The sequence below is a fragment of the Fusarium venenatum genome (assembly GCF_020744135.1).
Source record: "Fusarium venenatum strain MPI-CAGE-CH-0201 chromosome Unknown EDB82scaffold_3, whole genome shotgun sequence".
NCBI lineage: Eukaryota > Fungi > Ascomycota > Sordariomycetes > Hypocreales > Nectriaceae > Fusarium > Fusarium venenatum.
The window spans coordinates 4,983,705-5,008,743 of record NW_027072131.1 but is presented as its reverse complement, the minus strand read 5'-3'; the positions used below and the strand labels follow the sequence as shown (position 1 = coordinate 5,008,743).

Here is a 25,039-nt window from a genome sequence, read left to right as displayed (position 1 = left end):
TACATCGGGCGAACAATGTTCCATGATTAGCAGTGGCTTTGCACTGAGATCCACTTGTACTCCCCCAGCATGATAGGATAGCCCACATTGAGCATCGTGTTCAATTGCCCAAGCCTAGGAAGGAGTTCGCTTCGTAGGCCAGCATTCAACTATATTTCCCTCTCCCTTACAACTTCTGTATTCCTCACCTCGCCTTGCCTTTGCCGTGCTGTGCTGGTCAACTCGCCCCCGACTCTTGCGATCCAGCTAAAAGCAAGCCGAACAGCTACTTCCATTAACCGCTTCCTGGGCCTATTGAATTGTTCCACCCCTTAATGCTCGAAGCTGCGGCTTCACGTCCCCGCCATAATGCAATCCTCCCCGGGAATGTTGACCAAGGTATGGAAGCATGACGATGACACATTTTGACAGGACTGACAGTATTCCTTTTGCGCAGTTCGAGTCCAAGTCCTCGAGAGCTAAAGGCATTGCCTTTCACCCCAAGAGGTTCGTTGTTTCACGTCGCTGAACAGCATCGCAAGCTCCGAAGCTGACAAGTTTACATCAGACCATGGATCCTCGTTTCACTACACTCTTCGACCATCCAGCTCTGGGATTATCGAATGGGAACTCTAATTGATCGCTTCGAAGAGCACGATGGTCCCGTCCGCGGCGTGGACTTCCACAAGACGCAGCCGCTTTTTGTCTCTGGCGGTGACGACTACAAGATTAAAGTCTGGTCTTACCAGACCAGACGTTGCCTCTTCACCCTCAACGGCCATCTCGATTATGTCCGAACCGTCTTCTTCCATCATGAGCTTCCGTGGATTTTGTCAGCATCCGATGACCAGACCATTCGGATATGGAACTGGCAGAATAGGTCGCTGAGTATGTCAAAACGGTAACCCTGACCTGGCTGCTAAATGCTGACCTTCCGATAGTTTGCACCATGACCGGCCATAACCATTACGCAATGTGCGCTCAATTCCACCCCAAGGAAGACCTCGTCGTATCTGCATCGCTCGATCAGTCCGTCCGTGTTTGGGACATCTCCGGCCTCCGAAAGAAGCACTCCGCGCCTACATCGATGTCCTTCGAGGACCAGATGGCACGCGCCAACCAGAATCAGACCGACATGTTTGGCAACACTGACGCTGTTGTCAAGTTCGTTCTAGAGGGTCACGACCGTGGCGTTAACTGGGTCGCTTTCCATCCCACTATGCCCCTCATTGTCAGCGCTGGCGACGATCGTCTGGTAAAGCTATGGCGTATGAGCGAGACTAAAGCTTGGGAAGTCGATACGTGCCGAGGACATTTCCAGAATGCGTCAGGATGTCTCTTCCACCCGCATCAAGATTTGATTCTGTCTGCCGGAGAGGACAAAACCATTCGTGTATGGGATTTGAACAAGCGAACTGCTGTTCAATCTTTTAAGCGAGAGAACGACCGCTTCTGGGTTATCGCAGCCCATCCCGAAATCAATCTTTTTGCTGCTGGTCACGATAATGGTGTTATGGTCTTCAAGCTGGAGCGAGAGCGCCCTGCTTCTGCTGTGCACCAGAACCTTCTCTTCTACGTCACCAAGGAGAAGCACGTCAGGTCTTATGATTTTCAAAAGAACATCGAGAGCCCTACACTCCTCTCGCTCAAGAAGCTTGGCAGTGCCTGGGTCGCGCCCCGAACTCTGTCCTTTAACCCTGCGGAACGATCGATCCTAGTCACGTCCCCGGCTGATGGAGGCTCTTACGAATTGGTTAACCTGCCCAAGGATGGTTCAGGCGCGATCGAGCCAGCTGAGTCCAAGCGAGGTGCTGGCAGCTCTGCCATTTTTGTCGCCCGTAACAGATTTGCTGTTCTCAACACCGCCAACCAGACCATCGATATCAAGGATCTCTCCAACAACACTACCCGATCCTTCAAGCCCCCTACCGGCACTACCGACATATATTTTGGAGGTACCGGTAACCTCTTGATCATCACTCCCACTGCTGTTCACCTTTATGATATTCAGCAGAAGAAGAGTACTGCTGAGCTTGCCGTGAACGGTGTTAAATATGTCGTCTGGTCCAATGACGGACTTTACGCCGCTCTTCTGAGCAAGCACAACGTTACTATTGTGTCGAAGACTCTTGAGCAGGTCAGCACTCTACACGAGACCATTCGTATCAAGAGCGCTACTTGGGACGATGCAGGCGTTTTGCTGTACTCTACTCTTAACCATGTCAAGTATACTCTTCTAAACGGCGATAACGGTATTGTCCGAACCCTTGACCAGACCGTTTACCTGGTCAAGGTCAAGGGCCGCAACGTGTACTGCCTTGACAGAGCCGCGAAGCCTCGTATCCTCCAAATTGACCCTACAGAATACCGATTCAAGCTGGCTCTGGTCAAGCGCAACTATGAGGAAATGCTTCACATTATTCGAAACTCGAGCCTTGTTGGCCAATCTATCATCTCCTACCTGCAGAAGAAGGGCTACCCCGAAATCGCCCTCCAATTCGTCCAAGACCCTACCACTCGGTTTGATCTTGCTGTTGAGTGTGGTAACCTCGATGTCGCCGTTGAGATGGCCAAGGAACTTGATAAGCCCAAATTCTGGACCCGTCTTGGTACCGAAGCACTGGCACACGGCAACCATCAGGTTGTTGAGATGTGTTACCAAAAGCTTAAACAATTTGACAAGCTGTCTTTCTTATACCTTGCCACTGGTGACCGTGCAAAGCTTGCCCGTATGGCCAAGATTGCAGAGCATCGTGGTGACTTCACGTCACGATTCCAGAACGCTGTTTACCTTGGAGAGGTCGAGGACCGTATTCAAATGTTTAAGGAGATCGACCTTTGTAGGTGCCTCTATTATTTTCTTTAATGACCATTGCTGACTTATCCCAGACCCTCTTGCCTACATGACCGCCAAGTCTCACGGTCTTGAGGAGGAGTGCCAATCTATCCTTGAGGCTACTGGCCTCACAGAGGAGGATCTTACGCTGCCTGCTCTAGGAAGCCCCTTATCCGCCACTGCGCCTATTGTTCCCACCTTCAAGGCGTCTTGGCCTACCAAGGCTACCTCACAGTCCTTCTTTGAGAAGGCTCTCCTTGGCCAGGTTGAAGGTCTATCTTTGGAAGATGAGCCCGCCGTTGCCAACACGGGCTTCGAGGACGCAATGGAGGTTGATTCGGCCGCCAAGCGTAACGGTACTCTGATTGATGACGATGACGAGGATGTTGCCGGCTGGGACATGGGAGATGACGATGTTCCTGAGGCTGATAGCGACTTTGTCAACGTCGAGAGTGTTGATGCAGGCGGTGCTGCCAGCAGTGAGGCCGATATGTGGGCACGAAACTCACCACTGGCCGTTGACCACGTTGCCGGAGGCTCCTTTGAAACTGCTATGCAGCTTCTTAACCGCCAGGTCGGCGCTGTCGATTTTGCGCCTCTCAAATCACGTTTCTTGGAAGTCTACTCAGCGTCCAAGACTTTCCTACCTGCTTCTGAGGGGCTGCCACCTTTGGTAAACTATGTGCGCAGGACTCTAGATGAAACTGATCCGAGAAAGGTTCTGCCTATCATCCCTCGTGATCTGGAGCACCTTGCCTCCAACGACCTCCAAGCAGGTTACGATTCAATGAAGGCCAATAAACTAGAGGATGGCATTGGCATCTTCAAGGGTATCCTGCACTCCATTCTTGTCAATGCTGTTTCAAGCGAAGATGAGGTTTCTGAGGCCAAGAAACTCATTACCTCGGCCAGCGAATACGCTGTTGCTATGAGTATTGAGCTCTCGAGGAGACAACTCGGCTCTCCTGAAGATGTTGCCAAGGACTCAGAGAAGCTTCAAAGAAGTTTGGAACTGTCGGCCTACTTCACTATCCCCAAGATCGAGGTGCCCCACCGTCAGCTTGCTCTGCTGAGTGCTATGCAATTGGCCCTTCGAAACAAGAATTACAACTCCGCCTTGAGCTTTGCCAATCGCATCATCGCCAATGGAGGTGCGACCAAGATTGTAGAAAACGTAAGTCAACCCAATGTTGGGGATCGTTAGTTTGCTTCATTTGCTGATTGATTTCTATAGGCCAAGAAGACCAAGGCTCAATGCGAGCGCAACCCTAATGATGCCATTGAGATCGAGTTCGACCAGTTCGCTGAGTTTGATGTGTGCGCTGCCAGCCATACACCTATTTACAGTGGTACTGCGTATGAGGAGTGTGCCTTTGATGGCTCCAAGTACCACACTAAGTACAAAGGCACGGTGTGCCGCGTGTGCGAAGTTTGTGAGATTGGCAAGCATGGAAGCGGCTTGAAGCTGTTTGCTTAAGCTCGCAGAACATAGTCAAAGATTTAATGATGAGAGTGGGCAGCTGGGATAAGGAGTTTCGAGTCAACGATGCATGAAAAGGGCCGGCTAGAAGAGACGAAAGGTCTCTGGCTCAAAAAAAAGGTTGAACTTTGACGACTGGCTGATAGAAAGATGACAAAGGAGTCATGTTTTTGTAGTTGCAATTTAGCCTGATTATATATGCGCGAAGCACAAGATCACGGAATCACGCTTTTAAGAGATGTATGTTTGATGCATGTTTTTGCGGACTCGCCTGAAAGTCGAGCTCATCAAGTTAAAATTAGTCGTACAACAATCCTCTGTTTCTCTCTACTTGTCTATGTTCATCTCCGTATTCTCTTTGTGGTACTGGTGTAGGAGCACACCCATCAAACAATCGTCTCGAGCTCACGGGCATAACCCAGAGCATTCTCTATCACCATTTGACTCATTTCCTTGGTCTGATCGCCATTCTCGCCTTCAGCGGCATCGGGGAAGTAGATGTGGCCATCGCGAACAATCCAGCCACGGTGGCGGGCAAAGGAAATAACGTCGCCTTCGGAATCCAGGAAGAGGAGGGACTTTGTAGAGCTAATAGGTAAGCTGGGATACGCGCGCTCGCTGCTGGAAGCAATCTCAGAACGGATCTGGTTCTTAAGGATCTACAATGAGGTCAGTATTGGCTGGCAGGGAGACTAGGAACTATATGGGCGGCTTACCTCAGAAAATACGCTGTACTCGTCGCAAGGCACCTCGCTGCTCTTCATGGCCTTCCATACCCGGTCGTAGGATCCTTCCATCAACCATCTCTCCAAACGGATAGGATAGCCCAGGTATCGATCGCTCTCGACGTCACCGCCACCTCCCTCACGGTTCTCCAAGCTCTCAAGCTCAGTGTGGAACTCGGCATATCGACCCTGTGTCAAGAGAAGAAGCAAGCTCAGACCAGTAACCTTGTTACGCTCGAGAAGGTTGGGTGGGAGAACGGAGGCGGGCAGCTCGTAGAAAGGCTGGAGTTGCTGGACGTAACGGGTGAAGGCTTCGGGATTGCGAGCGCGGATGGCAAATAAGGCGCCCTGCTCGTAGGTCTCACGGGCGAGAGGCAGCAGTTGCGTGGGAGTCGAAGGAGAGGGCGTCAGGGCGTTGAGCTTGAGAAGAGCGAGCTTGGCCTTTGAGAGGAGGGCGTTGGCATCAGTATAGCTCATGGAGGGGGAATGCTTGAGCTGAGAAATGATCTGGGAGAGGTTGCGCTCAGCCATGGTGGGCGACGGGTTGTAAGTGTGTAGCCCAAAGTATCGAAAGTATGAGTGAGCAGTGGGGGGTGGCTAGAGAGTTGTCGTGGTGGATATGCGATCAATAAAGTGTTATTTGTGGTTGAGGGTGGTGTTGATGATGATATCCATTCAAGCTTCAACAGGCTGCATCCAGTGACGCGAGGCCACGGCATATGCCTGTGGTTGGTGCAAGTTGCTATATTTTCAGGGATATACCGGATAAATGATGCTCCGGGACCTCCATATCTCGAGATAAGGTGAAAACGGTCGATTGAAAAAACCTACAAGCAAGCAAAGGTGTTAAACGCCATAACTATTGGGATTGTGTTGCTTCTCGAATATATAATACTGTCCTGAACTAATAATCTTATATTCTGGCTTGGAGGCCACTATGAAGATATGATACCGAACGAAATGGCCGCGTTGGGTGGTATTTATTCTACACTTGGTCCGTATGATGTCCAGCATGAGAGACCTTTGTTCTCGGCTTGTACTGTATGTAGTAAGGTTAAAGATGGAGTTTGGGGGTCTCAACTCTAGCTTCGATTTACAGGACTGTCGCTGATAGTATATATCCATTTTACAATCATTCACACTTATTCGTGTCGCCGTTGACATGCTTCGTGACCCTGCAGAGCTGCACGGCCCTGTGTTTGTGTACGTGCAACTCTTATATACTCCGACGTACAGCAAACTTACAACCTCCAGTTGCTAACCCTGCCATCAGCTTCGAAAATGGATAGTCCCCTTGCTCCGTCGTTATAATCTAACACAAGCGCTACCCATCAGACAGTTAGACATGTATGAAAATAGCCACTGAGGTTATGGCTGAGTGGTCTCAGCACGTACTTTGGCTCAGCTAGGAGAGCTCAGCAAGGTGTTGGGGCGAATGGCAAAGAGGTATCCCTCCAACTGACAACTAATTAGAGGCCGAACTGACTGCCCAGGAATTAAGAGGCGTCATACTAGGGTGAGCCATCGTAATCAACCTCCTTTTATACCTATCGCTACCACGTGTTGGCATGAACTCGAGAATTGCTTCAACCTCGAAATCCGACGAGGTAAAATAGATTAAGAAAAGGCTGGGAGTGAAGTTGATCGGCACTAATTACCTTGCGACGCATTTTGTATACATTGTATTTTTTTGAAGCTACCTACCTACCTTACCTACCTTACCTAGGTAGGTAGGTATGGATACATGAGATGTGTTAACATGATATGGAGGCGGGGAGTTGTTTCTTGTGGCACCCACCTTCTATCTAAGCGGGCCAGCAGGCTCACTTGGGTCAGCGATCAGGCAAGAGCCATCTGACGTCGAACGTCTCTGGTAGATCTTATTGAACTCTATAGACTCATCAAAAACCTTTCTTTTTACATCTTGTTCTGTCTCGCTTTCCCTGTATTACTACCTACCAAAATAGCTGAGCCGCTTGTGCGTTACCCCTCCATACATATCAATTCGTCGATCAATCGATCCGACAACCCAAGGGTCGTTCAATTTTTCAGCTTGACATTCTTGAAACCAAACGCGCCATTACTAAAGGGTCTGGAGCAAGATCCCTGCTGCGAATCCAGAATCGCAACACTGCGAATTACCACACACACACACTATTCCTTGCTCACCTCAAGAGATTAGAGCATTTGGTTGCTGAGAACAGAAGAGGTGGATTAGTAAGTCGATTTAAACCAGATTCTTAGGTGATTCATTGTTTGTCGTCTGAAGCTTTGTCGCAAATCATTGCTGTGGCTTACAAGACCGACCTACTAAGACAACACCAGCCTCGCTCGCTTTCCCCACCTAGGTACTCTGTCGCGCATCTCTTTTCTGCCCCGCCCGCCATCTCCCAACCGCCCACCTTCAGGGTTCCTTATGCCGGCTAGTGATTGTGTTGTCGCAGCTGCAGCTACAGCTACAGTTCCAAGCAGGTTCTGATTAAAGTACATACTGGAGCCTTGAACTGACGAATACATAACAAACCCTCCAGACCTCAGCCAGTTGCATCCTTTTTTCTTTGCCATCGGCCTACTTGTTGCTGTCTTTTTCTAGACTTTGTTTGCTCAGCCGCAACGCATTTCGTCACCCGCGTTCCAGCCGCAATGGCAAGCTATCAGCAATATGTCCAGCTCGGCAAGAAATCTAACAACAGCTCAACCGCTGCTAGCAATTCCTCATGTAAGCAATCCACAGTGCTCTCGTCATCTTCTTGTCCCATACCCCTTGTGAGAGCTGATATGCAGAAGCGGCCTGGGAACATGTCGGCGAAGCTCCTTTACCGGGTTGATTTGCTTGCTTACTTGCTTTATGACTGATTGATGGATGGTCAACTTCGAACAACCGGACATGGACCCCTTGTCTATAATCCAAAACTCAAAGTGCAAAACATGTGCATAACAGTGGGAATGTCTCGTTGCGAGTGGTCACCAAACCTGTCTCCTGCACGATATGCTACCCACAGAAGGCAACCTGGCTAGGTTCCTGGGGCCTCCAGTGTTGATGTTTATCGCTACAAAGCTATTTACATCTGGCGCCTAGTGCACTGCCTTGCTGGTACTGAGTTGCCGCCAAGCCACTATGGATCTCAAACACGTCTCGTCTCAGAGTGCAATTATGCCCCAATATCAGAAAAATCCGAAGAGTCCATATTTGGTCCGGTGCATTGCCTTCTGGCTTACTGCAGGTTGTTGCTCAAGATACGGATACCTTACCTGCAACCTCAGATCTTACGGCAGTTGAGGCCTCGCTCTTTCTTTACACGGGAATCGCAATTCATCTTCAGCCCCAATCGGCGGTCCCCAAATGGGTCTTACCTACAAATTGGCGCCTCCATATTCCCTGTAGCGAGACCCATGCGCTTGATCATCAGCCCCTGAAGAGTGTTAGGTTTCTGTCCAGTATCCCCGTTGCATAATTGTTACAGTGCAATCAATACACTTCCCCTCTTGGTCGGGCTTCAGCATATTACTACTACGTGGTTCTCGACCTTGCTGCGGCAAATTTAGCCGTTGCAGACTTTAAATTGGAACCATTGCCGTCAATCAGTCAACCGAGCAAGCAAGCAAGCAAGCAAGCAAGCAAGCAAACATTCAACCTGGGAACTCAATCAAGCCAGCGCCTAACGCACGCGCATTTTAAGCAGCCTACCGTTTGCTGGCTCGAGGCAAAGAGGGGTTACGCCGCCGCTTCTGCAGTCATCGGCGACCGCGCCCCGTCAGCTCTTACATTTGTTCCTAAGGAACGATAACAAGGGCCCCCTTCTTTATTCGTCGTATCCCCCGACCCTCTTGCTGACATCTTACGTCCTCTTTGCGATAGACGGTCAACGAACCGAGATGGCTCCCCCACAGTTAGGCGCGACATTCGTCCCCGGCGGTTTCGATGACTATTATATGCCAGAAGTTGTTGCTCCCTCCCCTCAAAGGTATATTCTCTTGGCTCCCCCCCTTAATCCTATTTCCGAATCAGTCTCCAGTTTCTATTTCCCAGATATCCATCCTCCTTTCACAGCCCGATCCTTATAAAGCGTGCCAGGACCGGATGCGGTTGCAACGGTGAAAAGGTGGGGCATGCTGACGATTCTGTGTTGTTATTGTATCTAGGGTAACCCCTCAGGTCCCTCAAAATATGCAAGAGGACCTCCAACGCATGGAGCTTGAAGCCACTTCTGTTGAACCACGATCTCAAACCGGCCCTCGTCACTCTCGAGAACCCTCGCTGTCGACTTATACCAATCCTCGGGGAACCGACCCGCCTCGGCCCCAGACTGCAACACAGGTCTCAAACGACGACATCCGTGCATATCAGTCTACCGATAAGATCACCGAGAGTCTCAACGCTATGAGCTTCGACGCCCCCTCATTTTCGCCTTTTCCAAAGGTCAAGGGCGATAACATCCCCCCAACCGACGAGGAAAAGGAAGAAATTCTCTGGAACGCGCGCAAGCATGTTCTTCACTCACAAAATGTCTCCATGCAAATTACATGGGCGCGCGACGTCCTTACTTGGGCCGACATCTCCCAAGAGTCCATGATTCGAGAATATGGCGAGAAGGCTCGTCCCGCCACGCCTCGAATCGAGCACGAGCTTCGAGTCGACGCTATCAACATCATTACCTACCTTTCACAACAAGAGCATCCCGAAGCATTATACATGCGGTCGAAATGGCTCGAATTTGGCAAATTTGGCAACCGTGTCGACAAGCGTGAGGCTTATATTGGCTATAAGCGCGCCGCAGAGCTCGGCCATGGACGCTCCGAGTATCGCATGGGCATGTTGTACGAGCAGTCTAATGACATGTCCAAGGCTAAGGAGCATTACTACCGCGGTCTTTCTCTCAAGGACTCAGCCTCCTTGTACAGAATGGGCATGATGAGTCTTTTAGGTCAACATGGCGAGAGCAAAGATTATCAGACTGGTCTGGAGCGGATACAAGCCGCGGCCGATAGCTCGGACGAAGATGCTCCCCAGGGTGCATATGTCTATGGCATGCTCATAGGACGCGATCTGCCAGACATTACTATCCCCGACGGTCTGCTGCCTAACAACCCCGTAACGACTAAGATGTATATCGAGAAGTCCGCTTATCTGGGTTTTGCTAAGGCCCAACTCAAGATGGGCCAAGCATATGAACTTTGCCAATTTAGCTGCGAATTCAACCCATCCTTTTCTCTCCATTATTATGGTCTTGCTGCCAAACAAGGCCTTCCCGAGGCCGCCCTAGGCGTCAGCCGATGGTTCCTTTTTGGTTATGAGGGTGTTTTCAAGAAGAACGAGTCTCTGGCGTACAAATATGCTCAGGAGGCTGCAGCTGCCAAACTACCTACCGGAGAATTTGCCTTGGGCTATTACAACGAAATAGGAATTCACGTTGAAAAGAGCTTGGCAGAAGCTCGAAAGTGGTACCAACTAGCTGCAGGGCACGGTAACCAAGATGCCGTCGGCCGCCTCGAGTCCCTTGACGATAACAACACTCTATCCAAATCCGATCATGAGACTACCACGCTGACCCGTATCAAGTCGCAACATGGATCCCAACGAGGCAAGCGCCCCGACCGCTTCAAGCAACCATCACAGCAGATGCCGACACTTAACGAGGGCAGCGCCCCTGCCTCGCCCTCGCCGGACGGGCCAGCTAATTCTTCGCTGGGAATGCGACCTACCATCGTTTCAGAGCATGTCAACTTCCCCGACCCTTCGCGGGCTTCTTTCGTACTGCCTGCCACCTCGACCGATAGAGCTCCTGCCTTCAACGTACGATTGGATTCCAACCAGCCACCAGCCCGACCACAGTCAGCAGCTCCCTATCCCGAGGATGATCGACCGCCGCCCCTGACCGTCCGTTCTAAGTCAACAGCGCCGTATCCGGAGGACGATACTCAGACTTCCCCTCGATTCAACCAGGGTCAACACATGAGTCCACCCTCCGATCGCGCAGCAAGCGCCTTTGGCATCAACCCTCAGGCGGGTGCTGGTCGACCCATGCCTCAGTCCCAGTCCATGGGCAACCTTCACCCCGGTGGCCCTGGCGGACCAGGCCGGCCCGACCCTCGCAATAGAGCTGCATCTACAGGATGGGAAAGTGGCCAGCAAGGTCCTGGAGGACGCCCTTCTCCCTACCCCGAAGACAATGGAGCGCAGTACCCAGGAGGCCTTCAGAAAGCTCCAACTGGTGGACAATACTCGCCAGGCTTGCAGAACCCACAGTCTCAGAATTACGAACGCTTCTCTCGAGTACCTGGAGCCAGCGGTCGTCCCGAGCGCGGGAGCTCTCTGCCTCAGGGCCAGCAACAGCAGCAACCCCCATCCAACGCACGACCTCCACGCACTTCAAGTGCGCAGCCGCCTATGGGTGGTGGCGGACCTGGCGGTAGACCGTCCCCAGGACCCTTCGGTGGACCTCAGGGAGGACCTCAAGGGGGTCCTTCTGGTCCACCAAGGACTGGAAGCGCTCCCCCGTCACAGTTCCAGAGACCCGACAACAAGCCGAGTCCAGCCCCCAGTGCTCAAACCATGCCCCCAAAACCTGGTAAGCAGGGTCCAGCGACATTTGAAGATATGGGTATTCCACAAGGAAAGGCGGACGGTGATTGCGTAAGTTCCCTCGTACAGTAGTGTTACAAACAAATGGCTAACTAAAATTTCAGGTTGTCATGTAGACCTGGGGAGTAGATGAGCAAGATCACAATGGCGGAGGAAGCATGAATCAGTTGATAAAGAACACATAAAGCTAGGAGCAGGGTTATCTTTTTGGAGTCAAGCTCACAAGCGGAAGCATTGGTATTGGGCTCTAAAGTAAATATTCGTGAAACGGAACAGGCTGGCGGGGTTATGGCGCGGATGCGCTGTTTGTTTGGATATCAACTATTGTAAGTATAGTTTCTCAATGTATTTGGTGGAAATAAACCACGAAAAGCAGCCCTGTGTAGGTGCCGATACATTATGATGATTTGTATGCTTTTTTTCAGGTGGCTACTGTTGCAGCACTTTCTTGTTCGGCGTCCACGCGATAACAATGCCACTGTGTTAAATACTCGAGCCATTTGATTATGGTCCATCCTTAGGAACATAGGAAGCGAAATTAATAGGTCACTTTATACTATTTAGAACATACGACTTAGATTGTTTTTCTTTGTACCCCAAGACTTAAGATGCCAACCTTTCTTCAACCCTCTACCTTTGCCTGTCTAAGTGAACAAGGAGTTGGAACAACGAGTCTGTTGTAGTTACACACATGTTGACACTGAGAACAGGAAATTAAACCAAAAAAGTAAGCAACTACACAATGCTAGCCCAAGACGTTGCAATATCGGTTCTCGTGGAGTCCGAACATCTTCAATCTACAAGTCAAACACTTCTCAATACGCTTACCTACATCAACATTAACATCACAACATTGAAAATACATTTCACGCCAACTTTGAAATCTCCTAAGTAACTTGCAAATACCAGCAAAATGGAACGCTCCAGTCAGGACATTGAGCTTGAGTCCCTTGGATCAACTCGTCCAGCCCAGCATCAACCAGTCCCAGAACGAGCAGGCTCTCGTACTGACACCGACACTAACGAAGCTACCTTGGAAGAGTTCGAGTTGAGTATTTTGGAGCGAGCTGTGGATTTTATCTAGGATGTATTCTCATCAAGCGGCCAAAGCGGTCAGACACCTCATCCTGACCGTGGTTGGAGGCCCTGGTGTATCATCTTGTCATGTCATTTAATCTTCATGAACACTTGCGGCTGGGCTAACTCTTTTGGTGTTTTCCAGATGTATCATTCCGAAAACATGTCTCTTCCCGCAGGCAAGATCTCGTGGATCGGATCTATCGGTGCTTGCCTTCTCTTTTTCGTCGGGGCTCTGACGAGTTGCTTGGTCTATGCTAATACTGTTCGCTGGATCTTGAGTATTGGTATCATCCTGCAGTTTTTCGGCCTTATTCCTACTTCGGTATGCAGGGAATACTGGCAGTATCCCCGAGCGCAGGGCGTTTTGATCGGCTTAGGTCACGGTCTCATCTTCTGTCCCGCTCTTGCAGTTCTCTCAACTCACTTTGCGACATGGAGGCCCGCCGAGATTGGGTTTGATCTATGTGGAAGTGCGGTCGGCGGAAGCCTGATCAGACTCATCCGATAATCGGGGTTGCCATGCTCAAGGATATTGGGTATATCCTGTTCGTCGTCGCTTGCTTCTGTCTGCACAATGCCGTCCATCAGGAGGGTGCGGGCAACAACAGTCGGCCCCCTGCAATTGGCCAAGCATTAACCTGCATCTTGCCTGCATCAAGTATATGAAATAAAAATGCCATTGGACTCGAGTCTCTCGTTTGCTGAAAACGCTGCTTCACTCAGCTGTGAACCTTGGATGTACCTTTTTGGTTTATATACATCGATCGGCCCACATTATTTTCAACCATCACTTGGAGACTTTAGGATAGAATTCTTAAAAGATGCCGATAAAGTGAATAGAATAATAGGCAAACTCATGTTGATTGTAATACCAAGAATCAATTCAGTTCTTGAGTTGGCGAAATTCATTCCGTGGAACTGTTGGGAACCCAGTGCCAGTGCTGGGGCAAAGTGTTAATCCAAGTGCCAGCCGTCAACAGCTGGCAGCTGTATAAAAGGTATTCACATCGACAGCCTTGGGGCTTGTTATTGATCACCGGCTTTTTTCTCTCTTTACTCCTCTTTCTTTTTCTTCTTCTTCTTTCCTAAATCATTTCCCCTCTTCACCCTATACCCGTTTCCCTTCCGTCGACTGTGTTGCCGCTGCCGCTGTTATTTACTCTTCCTCCTAGACAACTTCAGGCAGCTAACTCTTCTTCTACCGTGACTACCTACTACAACAATTTCCTGAAAATCCTGCACCATGGTCACGAGGCCCACGAGTCAACCGTTGTCGACTCAAAACGGGGCCCAGGCTAGACCGCCGCAAGCTGGTAAAGCGAAAGGCCAGCAGGAGCGGCCTTTGTCACTCGACGAGGCAGTCTATAACCATCTTGTGCTGCCCCCAAACCTTCCTCACAGACAGGACCCAAACATCGATAGCATACAAAATGCCCTCACTCAACGCTTGCTGGCTTCTGTCAAGCATCTACAAAACCTTCCCAACAATGAGTACAGTGCCTCTGTATGGGAGCCCATCCGACGTGGCCTCGATACCACCAAGAATATTCACATCGGAGGACATGTCGATCGTACTGTGCTTGCAAGAGAACTGAATGACCTTGGAGAGTCGGACTTTTTAGTCGTTTATGCTTCAAGTCAGAATTGCGCGCTCTACATTCGCCGATCCCAAGAGTATGTCGCACACAAAACTGAATAGCAGTCGTCGTCTGCCTTACTGACATTTCGAATAGTCCGGTACTTGGTGCCTCAGTAGTATTCGAGGCCTTCGAGGCTTCAGCTCGTAACGAAGACATTCTAGCGACTGACAACGCTCTTCAGTGGAACTTCCCTGGTTGTGCAGTAGCTGTCCCGCTTGACACTTTCCGTGAGAATGGCTTCGTTTCACACCTCGCCAATTTTCTCGACAATGCGTCGCGTGAAACTCTATCAGAGTTCTCCGCCCATGCACTCAAAGCTGGCACTTCTATGCCAGAGTACCGGAATGCTTCTGAGCCCGCTCTCATATCCTCCATGCTCATGGGAATCCTCCAACAGAATGGCCGTCGACTTGCACCAACCCTTTTACAGAAGATGGTGCGAGACGATGTCCTATGGAAGAACGCAGACAAACCTTGGAAACGACTCCCTTACTGGCTTGTGTTGCGTGTCGCCATTTCCCGCTACCTTGCCCAGCGTCTTGGGGGAGAGGTTGGCCGTATCGAGTACAAGTTTTTGTTGGCCCATCTCCTAAGTGAGTTCCTTAGCCATGTGCAGCGAACAAACATTGGTATCGACCGGCTGGACTTCCTCAAGAAGAAGATCTGCAGGCGTCTAGTCAAGTTGGATCTTGACAACGAGAGGGCCCAAGACCCCCTTACAACTGACAGGGTTGAGTATTTGTTCTCACGCCTGAGCCCCGGCATTCAGAGTGCAGTCTCAAAAGCAACTCAACTTATCGAAGTTTCTTGGAAGCAACAAAAGCTCGCCATGACCAAGACTATCCCCATTCTTCCAAAACAAGCAACATTTGAAGATATGAAGGTGGACTTGAAGATCACTGGACAGCATCTGTACAAGATTTGGCAAGGCTTCACTCGGCCTGTGAAATTTGAACTGAACCAACAGAACACTGTCAGTGTTGCAGAGGCTGCCAAGCAACACCTGTGCTCGTTCGCTCGTGAACATTTCCAATTGATCAAGAAGGAGACGGCTCAAAACAAGTTTTGCGACGACTGCAGTTTGTTTCCCCACGTAAGGATCGAAAAGGCAAGCCGTTTTATCAAGGAATATCTGCCACAAGCTCCCGTTTACACGGAAATTTCCGAGCTCAAGAGCACAATGATCCTAAACATCATGGATCTTTGGGTTACCATGGATAAGGCGGCCTGTTCCCTTTATCCTATCCTGGGAGAATTCCATCCTCTTTTCCGTCCAGAGATGATTGATATTTTACTCCTTCCGACGGTAGCTGAGATGAAGCGACTTCAGCGGATCCAAGTCTATCTTCAAGATCGTATTGCTTCCTGTAAAGGGTCAACTGTGAGCATCTTCGACGATCCGGTCCGTGGGTCTTTTGCACATCGCTTCTATGACTCGTCCGAAATGTCTGAAGAGATGAAGGACTTGCATGAGTCAATCGAAACTTGGGCCACCGGTGTGCGTACTGCTAAGGAGACCGAGTGGAGAACCAAGACAGAAGAATACGCTCGATTATCCAAGAACGTAGATGAGAGCACATGTTTGTACTTGGTCGATGATAACGATCCATTCGCTCCATCTGTCCACGATGACCGCAACTGTCGCCGATGTTTCCTAAAGCGGACCATGAACAGAATACAAATACAGGCCTACGAACATCCTCTGCCTTCGGACCAATTCGCTGCGAAGGCTGTCATTTTTGAGCTCCTCTGTCCCCAGACTTTGGCGACCTATCGAGATGTAACCTGGGCTATCATATCGCACTTGGCTATGCCAGCGGAGGAGAGCATCGAACCAAAGTGCTGGGCCCGGGAATATCAGCAATTGAATCAATTTTGTAACAATTCGTCCATGAGTTGTTCTCTGGCATCAGTCACTAAGCCATGTAAGTTCAGATTATAGTCTCTCCTCTGGGAATCGTGGCCCCCTTCCTTTGTTTTATTTGCAAAACAAGCTGGAATGTGCTGACGATGGTGATTTATTTAGTTCTCACGACACATTACGCCACTTTGAGATTTCCTGTTGAATGGGACGATGGTAGATCTGGGGTTTGCCGACCCAGCGGACTGAAGTTGACCTATTGTGATGATCGCTCGAAGCGGTGGCCTAGTCGCCGAGGATATCTTAGCTTCTTACAACATGTAAAGCTTCAGATCCCTCGCTCACCACAATCCACTTTCTTTCAGATCATACAAGATACCTCCGCCAAGAGTGTATATGGAACCTCGTCTTACGAGATCATGGCGACAGTATTTAGATGCCCACAGGGAATCAACGTGCACGAGTACCTTGCATTTCAGACTGTTGCGTCCGGAAAGTCCAGACGTTGGTTATCAATCCTCACGGAGCTAGCATCTGCCAACTTGAACTTTTCTAATGAGGCAACTGTGATGCTTCTGTGTTATCTGGATACCCAGTGTGGCCCCTTAGACAGCAAGGGAAGTTCTTTCAGACTCATTCACGAAGTATTCCGCGATCCGAACTTCTGTACAAGACTCCTTGAGCAGCTCTTGTTTCGCCTTGATAGTCTATCTGCCAACTGGAGAGAAACCCACCTGATGGAGCTGATCATCACCTTCACGATACGCGCATTGGACTTCGCATGGGAGGCCAATATGTCCAGCATAGTCGATGAGGCAGTTTCCCTCCTCCTACGAGCAAGAGCTACCTGCGTCCGCTGGTTCAAACTCCTTCGTGTGGAATCTTACAAGTTTGTAGATGCGGAGACAGCCAAGAGATTTCAGCAATATGCCTTATGGGCTGCTATTTTGTGCAAGCGCACATTTACTCCTCTGGCGCATGGGCCATTGGGGCTGGGCGGCAAGGCTCTGGAAATTTACATTCAGAGCAGCATTATGCTGAACGACAATCTTGTGGTCAGGCTAGAAGCTCTGCCAAAGGCCCTCCAACATGCCATCATTCGGGACATTCGACTTTCGTACCGGCTTTCTGAGTTGGTGTCTGAATCTATCCTTCAGAATCCCGACGCATTCCGCCTTTCACTTCAGGAAATGTGGCCAGAAGAGGAGGGATGTGCCAGGACGTTCGATGAACTGAAACTGGAGCCTGAAGCGCCCGGCTGGATCTCTTGCCGCACCAGAGCAGGCGAGGCTTATGATGTTATGGAGCAGACTGTCTTTTACAACTACGTGCAAGGGACCCTACTCGTGGACGGTCGTCCAATGGGGGTAAGTTTATTCTGACCGCTTGACCAAAAGGGGTGCCATCGAGAGGACTCCATAGAAAAGGCATTGGTGTACTTACACCCCATCTCTATAGTTCTTTTGTCTTTTATATACTCATTTACCCCCTGTCCAACATATGATCGTTATTGATTACACAATGCTAATTTTCTTCATAGAAACTCCCGCAAGACCCGAATCATGCAGTTGTATTGGAAGAGCTTTTCGGGAACCAATCTCTTTTGACGTTCCCGTCAAACCGTAACGGAATGCAATATATCCTATGCGTATCCCCTTTCGGTTACCAAGTTCATGTCGGCTTCAGTAAAACGAGGGAACTTCTTGTGAGAGCCTTCCGCAAGCAATATTCATTGCAGCTCATACCCCGAGAGATGTTCCGTAATGGCATTCATTCCGACCTACCAGGCCCATTTGTGGATGATTGTTTCCACTGGCTGTAAGTTTTTCATTTTGAATTAGAATATCATGACATGTCCTAGATCTTGGCTAACAAATATAGGAATCTAAGGAATGGTGAGGTCCTAATCACCAGGAAAACCAAACCCTGGCCGGACAATGACTTTAAATCATTCATCCTTAGTATCCGAGATTCTACCTGCACGAGGAAACGACTTTATAAGGGAAAACCGGCTAAAGATTATGTGGTCAACCCTTATAGCCCGCTATTCAACCGTGTCACTAGAATCCTCGACTCTTTTGAGGATCGTGATCAGATCCTAGTGTATCAGCCCGAAGGTCGAAATCTTACTGTCGAGCTTCGACGGCTTAGCCTTACATTCCATACTAACAGGAACCGTCTCCTTCAATCACCTCAACTACAATGCCAGATTGACGAAAATCAGGATGCCGGGACCTGGTACGGCCTACGCAGCAAGCTAGTATGTAATAGCCTTACCAACCCCATGCATAGATCTATCTTGGTACCTTTGGGTCATCTGGTTGCGCATTTGGACGGATGCCATGTCACAGTGAGAATCACGGCGACAGGCAAGTTTGGTAGGTTCAACATCAACACGACCTTAGGAAGGATTGACTGTGTACCAGAGCCTACTCTGGTTTTCACCAAGGCGCTCCTTCATGCTTGTACCTCTTTCCTTCTGCCAGACCCATTGACGGGCCGTACTGGAACCGAAGAGGCTATTCAGTGGCTCCAAGCAGGTATTTCACAACCATGGACACCACTCACGCCCCCTTCCATGGTTGTATTGCGAAGGATTGCTCAGTTAACGCCTCAGAGAGTCTATTATCCCCAAGACCTTCAAGTGATGAGAACAGACTACCTGATTGATGAGTTGCCTCTGAGGCTTCAGAGCTCTGCGTTCCGGCCTATAGTGGATCAGATCCTAGGAGGTTCTTCAACTTTGGCAATATTTGCAACAAAGGACCAAGCTGCCATTGAACAGCCAGAGTTGCCTCCTGCTGGTGAGTCACACCTACACGCGCGAGTAATGTTGCGACAAGAAGCCGTTGAAAGATGTTTGGAAAGTGCTTCCAGTCGCATGCCACCCGCAAACCGCCTCTATGCGTCCCGAGACCGCCCTACTGTCAACAACATCATGCATCGCAATGTGCTGGAGGTTGTTCACTTGATTTGTCAATGGCCAAAAAGCTTTAAGACTACTGATGGACTGGCTCAAATGCTCTCGCGAGGTGGGACTATTGGCGGTTTCGTGGCTCCTTTAGAGGTGACATCCCTCAATGAGAAACTGAAGGTCGACATTCTTCAGTCATGGGGTCCGCTAGTCCGCTTTGCTCGAGAGGCGGCAGCCGACCGTTACAAATTGATGTACCTGCTTGGGCCAATGTCGTTCCACTTGGATGCCAACATGCCACTTCTGAGAACTCTGGTCGCATCTGCAGTTTTCACAGATCTCAAAGACCTTGAGCTCCCGCAGTGGGAAGAGTTCGAACATTTTCAACCTAACCAGACACCACAACTTGATTATGTCCTTCAACTTCTCAAGCCCTACAAAGTCGCCCCAGAAGAGAGTGTTGCAGCGGGACTGGGACAATACTCGAGTGGAAAGCTTCTGAGAAAGTTGCAAATCGAGCGAGCTAAACATGAAACCAAGGTGGAAGAAGACTGCAAGTTCTTTGCCAATCACCTCCTGAGCCAGTGGCCATGCCTGGAGCCTACTGTAACTGGCCTGGAACGCTCACTTCTGATTGATATCGGACCTGCTTTGGAGGCTATCCGCCCAGAATGGAGACGCCTGTTCATGAACAGAGACCTGGCCGAACATGTCAAAGATGTTCAAACTATTCTTGACCGACGTACACTGAATGATAGGTACGAACCTCCTCCAGTGTCCTCCTCGGAGGAGGCTTACGCCGTGAGGATACGAGGAGGCGAGCTTGTGGACCTGCGTCAGCTGCTGGCGAAACCGTACAGAATTGTCAAGGTGGCTTCGAAGGCCAAGCCCACTCCGACGGAATTTTGTGGCTCAACAGAGCGGCCTTTCCTGAGCGAAAATGACTTTAGCCAACAATTTGGAAACTTCGCATGGAAGAGTAACAGAGGTACAGTTACAGGTGTCAATTTACGGGTTCCTGGCATTGCAAATAATGGCGCAGAGTTGTTCCCTACAAGCAGGCAAGTTACTGAGTCTGCTGCAAGACTGAGAACGATTGCTCAGCGCTTAGGCTCTTCTAAATCAGCAGTCAGACGCCGCTACGCCAATGACTTTCAGCAAAGCCTGAGTTCATTTGAGCGGCTTGATACCTCGAAAATACTTACTGGCATTATGCAGACACAGGACGCCGCCATTTCACTGAGTTCAAAGAACATTGAGGACGGGTTCTATGCCATCAGCTCAGCCCTCAACGTGCCTAGTCATGTATGTTCACAGAGGCGCATCTTCTGGCTCAAAGCTGGAAACCTATGGCCAATTGTAACGAAATCTACTTTGCTTTCTTGCCTCGGTTCTGTGGCATCCCAAGGTTGTCACTTTGGGAGTGGAATGAAACAGGCTCTTCTGAACATGGGAGTCAATATCACCAAATACCAAAGAGAGGTTCGCCTTCATGATCTGGCGTTGAAGAAAACATCCGGCAGGTACCACGAAGAAGACTCCAACAAGGGTCACTCGAATTGGAGCCCAGAGGAATATCCAGATTGGTTACTTCTTGAAATCGAGTCTGATATGATGATTCGTCCTGTCCAGATCGATGTCGCCTTGGCAACAATTTCGCCCGAGTCCGGATCCAACTCTGTTCTACAGATGAATATGGGCCAAGGTAAGTAATAGGAAAGATCATTGACATGATCTTCGTAGTAACTAACCCATTATGCAGGCAAAACCTCTTGTATTATCCCGATGGCTGCCGCAGCTCTCGCGAACAAAAAACAACTTGTTCGAATCATTGTACCGAAAGCTCTGCTTCAACAAACGGCCCAGTTGCTACAAGCCAGGCTCGGAGGCATCCTAGGTCGTGGTATCCGACACGTTCCTTTCTCTCGAAGGACACCCACAACTGAGAGGAATATCCGAGCGTATCACTCTATTCATCTGGAGATGCTCAAGTCCGCAGGTGTAATGATCTGTCAGCCCGAACACCACATGTCTTTCATGCTCAGTGGCCGACAACGACTTTTGGATGAGCAACCCCAGCAGGCGGGACCAATGATCAAAGTACACGACTGGCTTAGCAGAGTTTCACGAGATATTCTTGATGAGTCTGATTATACCCTGGCAGTCCGAACTCAACTCATCTATCCGTCTGGTTCTCAGACGACAGTTGACGGCCACCCACACCGGTGGCTTGTTGCCGAAGCTATGCTTCGACTTGTTGACAACCATTTGTACGATCTTTCCAGCATATTCCCTCATTCTATCAGCGTGATTCGCCGGGAGGGTGGAGGTTTTCCCTTTGTCTTCTTCCTTCGACAGGATGTTGAGGACGAATTGGTCCGTAGACTGACGACAGATATCTGCCAAGGCGCCGGAGGTATACTCCCATTGACCCAGCAGGCAATGCCGGCCAGAGATAGGGTTGCTGTCAAGGATTTCATCTCCTCGGCTAGGCCCCGGCCTACAAGCATCCAACTTGTTCGCAATCTGTCGCCAGATAAGCCTAGCTTGAGGCAAACCATTTATATTCTTCGCGGTCTCCTTGTCAACCGTATCCTGATGATGACACTGAAGAAGCGCTGGAACGTTGAATACGGCCTCCACCCTCAGCGTGACCCGATCGCCGTCCCGTTTCATGCCAAAGGTGTTCCTAGCGACCAGTCCGAATGGGGCCATCCTGACGTGGCTATTCTTTTTACCTGTCTAGCGTTCTACTATGACGGCGTCAATCTGTCTCAACTTCGACAGTCTTTAGAACACATCTTGAAATCCGACGATCCTTCAACCGAGTACGATACGTGGACAAGCAGCACAGAGAACTTTCCACCATCTCTCAAGGCATGGAACTCGATCAACGTGGATGATGAGATGCAGCTGTGGGAGATATGGAAAATTGTCCGGTACAATGGTGTTGTCGTCGATTACTTTTTGAACAACTTTGTGTTCCCACGGCATTCAAAACAGTTCGAAGTGAAATTGCAATCGAACGGTTGGGATATCCCCCTATCATCACTCGGCACCACTTCAGACAGCTCAAAGAGCTTGACAGACAAGTCCCTGAGTACAGGATTCAGCGGTACAAACGACAACCGAACAATGCTGCCGCTAAACATTGAACAGCAAGACTTGAAGAGTCTCCATCACACCAGTGCCGAGGTTCTTACATATCTTCTTCATCCACGAAACAGATATTGTATTCTGCCACAAGACATACTCAAGTCAAAATTTGGAAGAGCGTCTGAAGTTGATCTTCTCAATTGCTTGAAATGGATGTCAATTCGCATTTTGATTGATGCTGGTGCACAAATTCTAGAAATGGACAGCATCACTTTGGTCGGACAATGGTTGAAGATCGATCACCATGCCTCGGCAGGCCTGTATTTTGATGGGGACAATAAACCTTGGATATTGACGAGGGAAGGACGAAGAACACCCCTTATTGCTTCTCCTTTCGCCGACGACCTCAGTAATTGTCTGATCTATCTCGATGAGGTGCGTAAGATTACTCTTCAAATAATATCATACTAACTTGTAGTCAGGCACACACTCGCGGTACTGATCTTAGATTGCCTCCTGATGCGAAAGGCGCTCTTACTCTCCGACTTGGCCAAACAAAGGACCACACTGTACAAGCTGCCATGCGCCTTCGCCAGCTCGGGACAACGCAAGCAATTTCCTTCTTTATCCCTCCCGAAGTTCACCAAAGCATTGCAGATCTCCAGGGGAAAACTATGCACGAGCCAATCGACTCGGCCGATGTGTAAGTCTGTTCTATACATTATCAACTCAACTAACATTTTCTGTAGTATCCAATGGCTTTTGGACAATACCTGTGACCAAATCGAGCAGCTACAGCCCCTTTACTACTCTCAAGGCATGGACTACTGCCGACGAATGCAAGCCGCACTGGACTACCCTAAGTTCCTAATCGAAAAGGCGGAGCGGAAGGCATATGTGCAGGCGATCAAACAAGATGAGAAGCAAAGCTTGCAGAATCTCTACGAACCAAAGACGAAAAGTCGCATGCCTGGTATGCAGACATCGGACAATGAAATTCTGAAAAGGTTTATTCAGGAACTCAATGCCCGACGAAAGACCTTCCAAGATACCGGCAAAGCAGTCCATGCGTCTGCTTTGCAAGAGGTCGAGCAGGAAAGAGAGGTTGCCTTTGAAGTTGAATCTGTTCGACAGGTCAAGAAGCCCCAGCATTATGCAGCGCTCTCCTTTCCGGGTCTCAATGCCAGCCTCGAAGCTTTTGTCAGAACTGGCAGGCTCCCCGCGGACAACAACTACTTAATTCATGTATCCCGTGCGCTTGCAAGAACTGGTGTTGGTCGGAAATTCAAGGTGCAATCCGGAGCCACGAAATCCAAGCTTTTCGAAACAGTAGAATTCGGACGGACCATCAGACCTCATGGTGATCTTTCCATGGACAATTTCTTGGTACGTATTACAAAGTAATTGAGCTAAGCGGTACTGACAAAGTCTTAGCGCCCTGTTAACTGGGTTCTTTGGAGTTCAGTCGCTGACATCGCTGTTATCATCATACCCGAAGAAGCCGAAGCTCTGATTCCCCTCATGAGAGACCTCAATGTCAATGTCAATACGCATCTTCTTGTTTATTCTGCACCGATAACCCGGAAAATGCTTCAGTTCAACGACATGAACTTTCATAGCATCCCCCCTCTGCCTTCGTCTTGGAAGGCGCCAAGCTGGTTGCAGATCGAACTGGGAGTCTACAGTGGACGACTTTACTTTGAATGGGAAGAGTATCTCTCCATGTGCGCCCTGCTTGGAATCCAGGAGGGCACCACAGAAAGTGGCGTTGAAGCGGATGGTGAAGGTCCTGACGACGAAGTCAGTCGCGAGTATGGCCAAGTGAGTGTACCCGTTGTATGCGAGCAGAAGCAGCTTGTCCAGACCCCCTTGACCTTCTTGCAAGAATGGCTCGCAGTCCGTCGCCGAGGCCAGGACTTTGCCCACAGCCCAATGGGCTTTGTCAGCCAAGGCAAACGCCTACAAGAAGACCACATCTTTTTCAAGCAGGCTGAACCCGTCTCGATCGAATGCAACGATACTGTGGCCCCGCTCCCCACCAATGTTCCAACTGATAGACACGAGCAACGGGACGATGTAGAGGACGGGGTGGATGACATGGGTGCCAATGAAGCTTGTAGCGACGCGAGCGATGATGAGATCGAGTACGATGAGTCCGAGTATGGCAGCACGTCCTCAAGTGATTGATTGATTACATAATGGTTGAACGTGAACAACTTGGTTCGGAACAGAATGTATGATACTATAATATATTCTTTGAACAGTTTGTCGTACTGTTGTAATGACCGTGAATGAAACAGTGACATGCCCTCCAAACCCTCAGAATTTTTAGGCTGGAACTCTCCTACAGAATCTCTATCACGGAGTTCACAAGCAAAACTTGCTTCACATCCGCAGATCATCGTTAGAGACCAAATAGCAATAATCAAGAGAGGTTTTGACTTTGAATCAGGCCATATGTAGGATTCAATACATACAGGCTCTGTTAGGCCTGTGACGAAAGGCAGTGCATTACAGCAATCAAGGGACTTGAAACATTGAAACATACGACGATGCACTTACCTAGTGATGGAATTCACAGGGCTCACAAGGTGGCCGTTCTCCAAGTTTTGAGAGAAGTAATGCATTCTTATCTTGATTACTTGGGCTAAGAGTTATCCGATCATATCTGACATCATGCTTTCCCATTCATCTAACTGCCTCTCAATTAAACCCGTGTCCCGGCATCAAGCATTACACCGCCCGTCCAAGAAAATTCGTTTCAAATCGTGACAATAATACAGAGCAAATCGCTCGACATGAACGCGCCATTTGCTAATGCAAACAAGGTCTTTGCAACGTGACA

General features: G+C 49.5%; 5 protein-coding genes across 5 annotated transcripts; 4 read left to right on the top strand and 1 right to left on the bottom strand.

Moving 5' to 3' along the window:
* The first annotated feature begins 36 nt into the window (after positions 1–36).
* On the top strand, positions 37–4,534 carry EDB82DRAFT_507711 (coatomer WD associated region-domain-containing protein). Its single transcript, XM_025728091.2, has 6 exons — positions 37–378; positions 437–486; positions 548–867; positions 921–2,819; positions 2,869–3,989; positions 4,050–4,534. Exons 1-6 carry the CDS (start codon positions 349–351, stop codon positions 4,290–4,292), a joined length of 3,663 nt encoding a protein of 1,220 aa, XP_025582493.1. The 5' UTR covers positions 37–348; the 3' UTR covers positions 4,293–4,534.
* On the bottom strand, positions 4,535–5,770 carry EDB82DRAFT_507708 (SAC3/GANP/Nin1/mts3/eIF-3 p25 family-domain-containing protein). The gene is made up of 2 exons (XM_025728090.2): positions 5,012–5,770; positions 4,535–4,954 (listed from the first exon to the last, which is right to left on the bottom strand). The coding sequence occupies exons 1-2, from the start codon at positions 5,549–5,551 to the stop codon at positions 4,682–4,684; spliced, it is 813 nt and encodes a 270-aa protein (XP_025582492.1). The 5' UTR covers positions 5,552–5,770; the 3' UTR covers positions 4,535–4,681.
* A 1,443-nt stretch (positions 5,771–7,213) lies between these two features.
* EDB82DRAFT_507703 (uncharacterized protein) lies at positions 7,214–12,192 on the top strand. Its single transcript, XM_065608796.1, has 4 exons — positions 7,214–7,739; positions 8,880–8,985; positions 9,164–11,654; positions 11,708–12,192. Exons 1-4 carry the CDS (start codon positions 7,664–7,666, stop codon positions 11,717–11,719), a joined length of 2,685 nt encoding a protein of 894 aa, XP_065464092.1. The 5' UTR covers positions 7,214–7,663; the 3' UTR covers positions 11,720–12,192.
* A 149-nt stretch (positions 12,193–12,341) lies between these two features.
* On the top strand, positions 12,342–13,553 carry EDB82DRAFT_507702 (uncharacterized protein). The gene has a single exon (XM_065608795.1). It carries the CDS (start codon positions 12,784–12,786, stop codon positions 13,189–13,191), a length of 408 nt encoding a protein of 135 aa, XP_065464091.1. The 5' UTR covers positions 12,342–12,783; the 3' UTR covers positions 13,192–13,553.
* Positions 13,554–13,926: 373 nt separating this feature from the next.
* EDB82DRAFT_559063 (uncharacterized protein) lies at positions 13,927–24,530 on the top strand (the record flags this gene model as incomplete). Its single annotated transcript, XM_025728085.2, has 9 exons — positions 13,927–14,357; positions 14,417–16,248; positions 16,350–17,551; positions 17,725–18,002; positions 18,066–20,803; positions 20,861–22,629; positions 22,677–22,897; positions 22,944–23,580; positions 23,629–24,530. 9 exons carry the CDS (start codon positions 13,927–13,929, stop codon positions 24,379–24,381), a joined length of 9,861 nt encoding a protein of 3,286 aa, XP_025582488.2. The 3' UTR covers positions 24,382–24,530.
* Positions 24,531–25,039: the final 509 nt, after the last annotated feature.